The 10,552-nt window shown below is 38.7% G+C and overlaps 1 protein-coding gene across 1 annotated transcript; it reads right to left on the bottom strand.

Annotated features, from left to right (window-relative positions):
- Window positions 1-9,564: 9,564 nt before the first annotated feature.
- Window positions 9,565-10,119, bottom strand: LOC122071923. Its single transcript, XM_042636411.1, has 2 exons — window positions 9,940-10,119; window positions 9,565-9,825 (listed from the first exon to the last, which is right to left on the bottom strand). The coding sequence occupies exons 1-2, from the start codon at window positions 10,117-10,119 to the stop codon at window positions 9,565-9,567; spliced, it is 441 nt and encodes a 146-aa protein (XP_042492345.1).
- Between the last annotated feature and the right edge of the window lie 433 nt (window positions 10,120-10,552).

Raw genomic sequence — 10,552 nt, 5'->3', positions numbered from 1 at the left:
TTTTAAATAAAACTAGAACGATGGAACTGCCTTTTGTCGTTCCGTCAAATCTTGTTTCTATCATTTTTTTATTTTTTACTTTTTGTTCCAAAAAATACAAAACACACCATAAATGTACTAAACGCTTTATTCAGTTTTTTCGTTCTATAACATTTTATTCTCTTTTTTTGTTTTATAATACTTTATTATGTTTTTTCGTTTCGATAAAATGAAAAAAACTCTAAAAACATTTTTTCGAAATGTTACCAAACACAACCTTTGAGTTTTGACTCTATTATCTTTTATGTATACACTATTATTATGAGAGCCCATGTATGATAACCTTGCTTTTCCTTTTTGAGTTCCATTAGCTTCCTTGACGCGCAATCCTCCCAACTCTTTATTTCTTTTATTTTTTATTTTTTATTTTTTCTTCTAAATGAAAACACAAAAGCATGGGTGCTGTTATTCTTCATCTATTTCTGTCTCTAATTTACCACATACGAGAGCATTATTGAAATGGTCACAATCAATTTCCGCATTTCGGACCACAAGATGGTCCCAACTGTGACTGAAGAAACCCAATTAATAGGATGCCGATTTGAGTTTCTTTCATTAACCAGATGAGAGGGGCATCTATTTCTTTGATGTAACAAAATCTGAGACTGAACATCAAGCAAACATGGATAATGAAACCAAATCAATTGGCTTAAACTAAAGTCTTAATCAATAATCACACATAGGGGATAAGAAGTAGACAAAGACCTTGTTATTGGATGACGTGAACCAACGGTCTTTGCACAAGGAAAGACACTAGAAAAGATGTATGCATGAATGAAACCAATCTCTACCGAAAATAAAATAAGAATACCAACCAAATGAATCAAGTTGAACATTAATGACATACTAGAAGACGGTTGGGAGCTTCCTATCTTTGGTTGGTCCACCTAGGGAAAAAAAATTCCAAACCATACAAATAATTCAACCGTCTCAACACTTTTTTGTTTTTTTCAGCGAGTTTCGATGATACAAAGACTAAAGGTTGTAGACATTAACCTAACCTAAGTGGTATTACGTGGAATGTTGAAGAGGGAAAATATAAAGGCTTTGTATGTTATGTATAAACCAATCTAATTCAAGGTAAAGGGTTTGCTTTTTAGGAGATCGTTTGAGGGCTTTGGGTTTAACAGTCTTTATGGGTTTGTATTTGATACGATGAATGACTGCAATAGGAATAGATCCATGCATCATTCGGTATCCATGAGTTTTGAGGTTAATTTTGAGGGATTGGAGAATGTTTGGGTCAAAGAATTTTCTTTCAAGAATGGCATTTCCATTCCCATTCAACAGCAAAATCTTAAGTATTCTATGAGTATATCCTCGTAGATACTGATTCTATCAGACTAAAACTCAATTTTGATAGAAATGACAAATCCTTGGTTATCCATACAACTGTAACTATATGCAAAATTCTTAGCCTCCAAAATTGGGATAACCACCTTCTCACTACAAAGAATTTTTCAAATACCTATAACCCCCCTGGTTATACCTACTATGATTACCAGGAGGCGTGGTTCAAAACTTTCTACTTCAAAATAGAATCAACCGACACTCATGGTTCTTCTGTTTTGATTATAAATTCAATAATCAAATACCCCTCTGGTTCCCTTGTTGGTTGGATCAATATGGTCCTATGTTAGACATCCTCCCACCACAAATTCAAGATTCCTACCAAATATTCTGTAAACATTCCTCACAGAATCCCCACCAACCAGATCTTCTCCGATTCTTCCTCCACTGCCGTTTGGCATGGATTTTATTCTAGGAGTATGAGATCTATGATTGCCATACCCCTGACTGGGTTGCCTCGCTTCTTTGTCGGATCTTCAACGTCAAATGGCGAGATAATTGTGACGTCTCTAAATGCGAAAAGACAGCACTAATTCAAAGCTTTACGGGCCTCAAACCAGTTTCGGCCCTTCCTGCATCTTCAAAATCCAGCATCAAAAGTGAGAAAGAAGCTCTGCTCGCCCGCCTTGCTGAGGTAGGATCCGACTCTGAAGAAGAAGGATATAGTGATGGTGCCTATAGTCTTCGCTCCATCAAAGGCTCTATGCTTGCCCATTGCCATTATCATCAAATGGCCCAAGATCCCTATGAAGATGATCCTGATAACGAGCCTACCAACTTCAAAGCATCCTCTTCGGATAAATTCAAAGAAGTAACCTCCCGCAGATCAAGCAGAGCCACCTCAAAGACAAAATCCTCTTCGACCAAACTCTGATTTGGTCCTTAACGTCTGCTAGGATGGAGTTAAACTAATCGGTTGATGAGAACATTACTTATCTAGTCAAATAACCTCGGACGACCTCTTTTGAGGAAAGGAGGTACTGCTACTATCCCAGGTTAAAGGATAGTTAGGCCAATACCAAGCTCAGTTAAATATGGTATAAAATCTTTATCAAACCAATACGGAGAACAGTGTCCCTGACACGTGGAATGCCGTGGTAAGATCATAGAAGATTCTAAATCAAAGGCCAAGATCAACTTCAACTTTCGACGCCAACAATACCTTCAAATAGTATTCCAAACTCAAGTGCACAGTACCAAATGAAATGTATTTCGGCACTATTCCAAATGTAATGCAAATGCGCCACAAACTCAAATGAAATGTAAATGTGTCCTTACTCTATAAATGAAACACATCACCTCTTCCCAAATCACTTGTAAAAATTCTCCAAAAGATTAGAATTAAGAGAGAGAAGCTCCCCAAGGATTGCCCCTCTTAGTCTTTCAAGATCTTCAAGCTCCGTCGGACTTCCAAGTGCTCCATCGGTCTTCAACAACTACTCTAGGGTCCGATCAGTCCCTACAAGTCCGATCGCTCTCAAATGTTAGCACTAGCAAACTCCAAAGTTTCCACTAAGATCAACACATCCTTCTTCTTCTCAAACCCTCCAACCAAAGCCTACCCAAAACCTTTGTACCAAAGATTTCCAAATATTATATGCAAATATTATATTCAATTCGTATCATTATTTTCTGTATTTCATCTTGCATATAGCTAGCTTCTTGTTCTATTTTCAGATCAAAGCCTACAGTCGTGCCTCTTGATTCTGAAAAATAGATTTGGTTAAGTAGCTTTTATTCTTCTACTTTTGTTCTTATTTTGAGTCCATAGTCTTGCTTCTTTATTTTTTTATTTATAATTCTGCACAAATTATTTCTAGGTACGGTATTGCACCTATCCCAATGTTTGTTTCCTTGTCGGATCGGAGTATGGTATTGCACTGATCTCGTTCTTCTCACCATACAGAACCAGGAGAACCCTATTTCCCTGAATTTTGGTGTAGATCGATCCTGTAACTTGTATGGTATCTATATATATATATTTAATCGATTTAAACAGTTTAAATCGACAAAACAAAAAACGAACCATTTTTTAAACGATCTCATTTTGCATGCAAAAATGGAACCATTTATTAAACAGATATCATTGTTCCGGTGTAGGTCACTTGGTTTGGGTTCAGGTTCGGTTTGTTTTTGACATCCTAATGCATTACATGCTATCTATTTTCTTCCACTTGTGAACCCTATCTCAAATGTGCAACTTGGCCTAATGGAAGGAAAATGGATCCCTTGAATGTCAATGCTACCAGTAATGCAAAGTCCTTTACATCCAATTCTCTCAAATGTGCAACTTGGCCTAATGGAAGGAAAATGGATCCCTTGAATGTCATTGCTGCCAATAATGCAAAGTCCTTTACGTGTGGTTCTCTCTCTCTCTCTCTCATGCACTCTAGTGATCTTTCATCCTTGTCTGCAAGAAACCTACAAGGGATTTTTTTTTTAAAATCAAGAAATGAAACCACATTATATGAAAAGAAGTCTAAGAAGGAGATTTACGAAAACCATACATGAGAAATCCCTAAGGCTATGTTTGGTGGCAAGGGATATTTAAGGAAAAGGAAATTAAAATTTTTATATTTAAAAAAGAAACTTTTATAACCATTATTCCATGTGATCCCATGTGGTTGTATAAAGTACTTAATTTTTTACACCATATTTAGTAAAAATACATTTTATATGTAATTTTTATCTTACATATTACAACAAAAGGTTTTGGATGCAAAATAAAGTGAAATTTAATAATCAAATGTGGAATGATTTGAGGTTAATGATATAACACATGGGTAATGATTACAAACATTTCCTTTTAAGTATAAAAATTTCACTTCCCTTTCTTTTAATTCCCCTTGCAACCAAATGGAGCCTCAAGAAGAAGCTCCTTGAGCCAAAAAGTACCTCTCCCTGTTAACAACAGGAGGAATGAAACAAAAAGTAATAATACTAAACAACAACAATAAGGATAGGACATCGTAAACTATAGTTCAAGAAACCCAATCAAGAGACAAAACAATAGAATCACAAAACAAATCCCTAATTATAGACTGACAATCACTCAATGCCACCAGAGTAGGGAAACATAAAGCCTTAGCAAGCAAAATTCCATCTCGTATAGCCTCTGCCTCCATGGCCACAACTAAAAATTGAAACCAATCTTACATTTAGCTGCCACGAAATCACCCAGATGGGATTTATGCGTCAGTCACCCTTGTGACAGTAAACATCTCGGGCACCATCAGAGGAGATAAAAATGTAAACCATAGGTGGCCTCTGTAGATGTTGCATTTTGTCACCACAACAATGAAGACAACATGATGATCACATTCCTAATATCTCTCTTTCAACACAGGGCTCATCTAGAGAAAGACCACAACACCCTCACATGCTTAATTCAGTCCTCCAAGGCTTATCCTTTTTTTGGGTATCCTGACACACTTATTATATACCTTTAGTTATTGAAGTCCGAACGCTATCGTGAATGACACAAGTCAGCTATCAATTGCCCCTCCCAGTGCCACGTAAGTATACTTGCTTGTAGCACCATTTTTGCAAAAATTGTTGACCCGAATTATACATGTGTCCCACATCATTGGATAGTGTGTCGAACAAGTTTTCTGAAAAACATAATGTGTGTCAGAAATAGACACTCGAACTAAAATTTATTATCTATGTAAAAAGAAAAAAAAAAAATATTTTAGGTTGAGCACGTAAAGGCAAGAGTAAGTCATACTATGTGACATAGCAGTCCCATGCATGGGTATACCATATCAAATGGGTATAAAGGCCTTGTCACACCCTGCCTCCCCTTACATGAAGGCTGGTGACATCCAGGATCTACGTGTTTACAATCAATCCAGGATCCACAATGCAGTACTTTAAGTTCATAAAGCTATGAAATGATTCTACGATCACATAGATAATAATAAATCAAAATGTACACAATTGATGATATCTAATGATATTTAACATATTTACTCAAAAGAAGGTTTTCACCGCAGAATCAAAATTACAATCATGCCCCTAGGGTTGTATCTGATAAGTACAAAAAAAATCAAAAAGAAAGTGATACTCTCATCCTCAGCATGCTCCGAATGTACAATCATCACATACGTAACTGTCCTCGTGTGTAACTAACTCCTCGTCCCAGAGGTCGCCTTCGTAGAGAGTCAGCTCCTCAACCACAAAGTCTGGATGATTACCTAAATCAACATCTAAAAAAGGGACAATAACGGGGTGAGCTTCTACGAAGCCCAGTAAGGGATACACATAAACATTCACAACAAATCATGAAATGAAAATAATAAAAATACCCAACCAAAAAAATATGAATGCAATGCCATGATCCGGATTATTAGCAAACAAACATAATCAACAAATTCTAAGTTCGTAATGGGTATTAGTGCTACTGCAACATAGGTGGTATCCCCAGTCATGAATGTACGTTATCAGTCCCTAAGGATACAAGCTAGTTGCAAGTCAGAAGCATACTGGTCCCCACATAGTTTCTTCGGTACCCGGTGAGCCTCCATTAATAATCTCCCATTATGCCACTACATCGAATCTAACATCACATGTAAGGCATACCCACTACCGAATCCAACATTGCGTGAGGGTTTGTCACGATGCTGGCATCTACGCACCTTAGTCATTGAAAATTGTCCCAACCTTGAACCGTCGGATGGTAAGATTAGCCAATATGTAAACCCCCATTGACAAGGGTTGTAGCACCAGAGTGATTATCCTACCCCAATGCATTATAATATGCCACCACACATTTCAATCACATTCACACACACACACACCCTGGGCATGCAGTGCCGTCGGTGCCAAACTTTGGCCACCTCTGCACCTTAGTCTCCACATACACACACACACTCATCCTGAGCATGCACTACCATTAGCATCAATCGTTAGTCACCTTGCACCCCAGTCTCCACATACACACACACACTCACCTTGAGCATACAGTGCCGTAGACACCCACCACTGGCCACCCTACATCCCAGGCATACACACACACATGCACATCCATAATCCAAATTCTTATGCCACATCAACACTTTTCGCAAGGAATAAGATAATAATATGCAGATTGACATAATTCATCCATTGCATTATGATGCAAAAAATCTATGTAAACACACAAAATCCTCTCACCTTGAGTCCTAGGTGATGATGAGTAGCCGATGGCCTCACACCGCATTGTCTCATCACTTCTTGGTTCTACTCATAGTATATAGATTTTTAAGAAAATAAATACCCATAAAAAAATAAGACCCTAGGCACATGTTCTAGCTTCATTTCCTATTTTTCTTTTCTTTGAAATCGTTCTCAAATTGGGGCTTTATGATTATAGGGCTGATTTGTACATGAGAGATGTTCACCCACCTCAATCAACTTAGATTAAGTGAAATCAATGGGTTAGTTAAGATGGGTTTACACAATGCACCCAAATTTCCCCAAAGTTTCCATCGTGACTAAGCTAAATTAGGGAATTTCGGTTGAGGGTTTATGTGGTGATCATTAATGGCTTATATGGTCACCCCAATCCATTATACCCATTTCTAATTTTATTTTTTTCAAGCAAATTTTGGGTTTGAATGATGGAGTATAGAGAGTTTGGGCAAAACCCATCATTTCTAGGGTTTAGTTACCTAAATTGGGGATTTCACTAGGGAGGGTTCATGGACTCAAATTAATCTATCAGTCTTACAAGGATGGGTCTCTTACACTAAACCACTCTTCTAATTTATAGTTTTGACAAGTGGGAAGGTGGGTTTTAATAAATTTTCCCATTTATAGGTTTTGTGTTGCACAAATTGGGGGTTTTTGCTGGGGCTTTCTATGGAGATTGTCCATAGACTCAATTATGACCATTTCATCCTTAGTTTAGGTGTAAGACATCATTTTTTCAACCTAGATTTAGGTTAAGATGTTAGGTCATAGAGGATTTGGGCAAATTCTCAAATTCTAGGGTTTTGGATTGCCAAAATTTGAGGCTTTTTATATTGGAGGTTTCCCACACTCAAGGTGAGTGGTTAACTTGTTTAATTAGGTCCCTCTCACCAAAATCCCCTATTTAATTTGTAGATTAGGTAGGTTGGTAGAGGGATTTCGATTGGAGAAGTTTCTACTAACTTTAATAGAGAGCAAAAATGGAAGAGAGAAAGCTAACTATTTAGAAAGTAGAGAGAAAGAGAAGACTTATCTTCAATGGGTAGGTACCCTCCTTACTTCCCTCTTCTTCCTCTTCCCTTGCTCTTCTCCTCCTCCTTCTTCTTCTCCTTTCTCCCTTCTATTGTTTTTAATTTGGTAGGAATCAAGTGAATGGAGCAAGAGTTCTATTTATAGTCACATAAGTTAACTAAGGGTTGTTTGGCAAAATAATGCGTTTTCACTCATTACTGGGTTAATACGTCATTTGGCACCAATGGGCCCACCTCACGGTGTCTAGATACATTAATCTATTCTCCAATAGGTCATCCTAACTATTAGGAGTGATTTAATGTGCATGGGTGCGAGGGCCAGGGTCCCACGTCCAAATAACCCAATTTTGATCGGTGTTCTGACCGGAGGTGTTCACCACCCAAAGCTCAATTGATCCCCTTTGTGTGGAAATGGATCCTTATGCTAAGTGGGGCCCTCCCAAGGTGTTTTCAGTGTATGGGTCCACCTTTTGATACATTTCACTATTAAGGTTCGAGGAAATTCTCTTCAATAGTAGAGTAGTTATCCTAACCCTTCAGTGATTTGTAGCCCTTCCATGTCATGAGCTAATAAAGTCCACAAATTTCTAATGGTTGTCATTTGGATTGTATAACTTATATCCAAAAGTTGAAATTAGCCCGGGTTTTTGGGCATGGGTATAACATCCCCCCACCTTACAAAAAATTTCGTCATCGAAATTGAACTATTGTCACGTGATTAGGAATGTCCTTGGGGCACTCACATATTCCCGTAGAATGTCAGTTCAAAGCCATGTGGTGTTTGATATCGACTCACATACCTCTTGAGATCGAATATCTTTAACTTGGATGCAGTGAAGAAATCATGAAATATCTCCACTATAGGTAACATGTCCAACTCTTTATTTATGTGTTGGGCTATCTATCAACTTTGGTTATTGACCAGTCAACAAATTTCTAACTACTCACATTCCGATTGATCTCAAAATTTTCCTATTACTTACTTTCTAATACAGTCGTTCTACACCTCTACCATTCAATATGGAGCTTTTGACACAGATGTTGCTCTAGGGATCAAGTCAATAATAAGCTATGTTCCTCGATCCGAGGATGGTCCAACCTATTCTTCAGGAAATGCATCCAAAAATTCCTTCACTACTTCTAATTCCTCTAAAGACTTGTTTAGTTTGGTTGTATCCATAATGGATGCCAAGTAGGCTTCACCTTTGATCCAACAACTTCTTTACCCGATGTGCAACCGCAACCAACTTCTTGTACTTTCTGTCTTTTTTTCATCTGTAACCAAATTTCACCTCCATCTCGAGATTTGAATACAATCCTCTTTTTTGCACATAGCACACACGTCTAATACCCGGATACCAATCCATGTTTAAAATGACATCAACGTCATACATCTCTAATTTAATCAAGTGAGCAATCATGTCCTGCCTATAGACTTGAATGGGACATGGCTTATATATCTTCTCTAATCCTACTTTACTCCCAGTTGGTGTGCTAACAACTAACTTGTGTATCAACATCTTTGGCTTAATATTCATCGTAGTGGCAAAAATTAGAGATACAAATGAATATGATGCACCAGTATCAAACAAAACATATGCAGGGATCATTGATATTAGCAAAGTACCTATGACAACCCCAGGTGATGCCTCCGCATCCTCAACAGTCAATGCAAACACCTTCCCTTGTGACCTAGCTCCCTATGGTGCCTGAGCTAGATGGGTAGTTGATAATTACTGCACTGGTCTAGTCGGTCCTACATAGGGGTCACCTAGTCTCCTCTGTAGCTAGCTTTTGCCAATATGACCCACTTGTTGGCAATTGAAACACCTATAGGGAATCATTTGTGTCTGAGCTGCAGTAATCTAGGTGGTGGTGGAGCTTGCCCTGCCTCTAGCCTTTTAAACTGACTAGAAGTTGGACCAGAATATACTCCCCTACCAAATCGGTTGGGTGCTACTGTCCTCCTTCCCTATAGGGCTTGATAGTTCTCTCTCTGCTCATCCTCAATAGACTTGGCGGCTTGAACCACTTGGGCATAGCTGTGGAGGTATTGACCAACTAGCATAGCCCCAATGGTGGGTCTCAACCCCTTCTTAAACCTCTTGGCCTTTGCATGATCTTCCTTCAAATGTTCAAGTGCAAAGAAAAACAATTTCTCAAACTCTTGTTGATACTCTAACATTGACTTGGATCCCTGCTTCAGATCCATAAAGTCTATTTCCTTCCTTTCCTAAACATTATCCGGGAAGTAGTTGTTGTAGAACGCTAGCTTAAAATGGTCCTAGGTGAGGTTGGGATGTAATGCCACTAGGATGGGCTCAGTGGATTTTTGCCTCGTATTTGCCTCATTTTGGAGTTGATAGTTGGTGCATAATAACTTCTGTTCCCCTGTGAGGGTCAATACTTCAAATGTCTCATCCATTCCCTCAATCCCTTTTGTGGGTGCCAAAGGATCCTGTGCAATCCCGTTGAAGTAAGGGGGTCTAAACTTCTGAAACTTCTCCATCACCTTCACATTGTCCATAGCTATAGGTAGCACAACTTGGCTTTGTGGTGTCATCTACCTTTGTGGTAATGGTATGTCAGGTTGTGGAGCAAATTGCATATTAGAGCCTTTTGGATGGGTTGTGGGGTGCTATGGTTGTAGGGACTTGTTGTGCTTGGGGAACAAACGTAGGGGCAACATTTGGTACTGGCTGTGCCTGTGGTGGAGCAGCCTATCCATGTCGAGTCTAAAGTATAGCATTGATCTATGCATTTAGACCCATCATAAAGTCCAGTTGTTATTGTTGTAGCCCTTGCATAAACCCTTGTAACATGTTTTCCATGATTGAGGTCACATCCTGGGCAGATAATATGGGTAGAGTAGGAGGGGCTCCCAGTACAGCAGTTTTGGGCACTACTCCCCGATCGGGTTCAAGAGGTGGTGATAGGTCAGCAACAGCTCTAGTGGTACA

Source organism: Macadamia integrifolia, chromosome 1, assembly GCF_013358625.1.
Source record: "Macadamia integrifolia cultivar HAES 741 chromosome 1, SCU_Mint_v3, whole genome shotgun sequence".
Classification (NCBI taxonomy): Eukaryota; Viridiplantae; Streptophyta; class Magnoliopsida; order Proteales; family Proteaceae; genus Macadamia; species Macadamia integrifolia.
This window is presented reverse-complemented; position numbering and strand designations above follow the sequence as displayed.

What these genes read in the sequence shown, in the direction of transcription:
- LOC122071923 (XM_042636411.1), bottom strand. Translation starts at nt 10,119, where the DNA reads ATGGACAATGTGAAGGTGATGGAGAAGTTTCAGAAGTTTAGACCCCCT. An exon ending in ACTATCAACTCCAAAATGAG is followed by an intron (nt 9,826 to 9,939) that starts GCAAATACGAGG and finishes GATAATGTTTAG; the next exon opens with GAAAGGAAGGAAATAGACTT.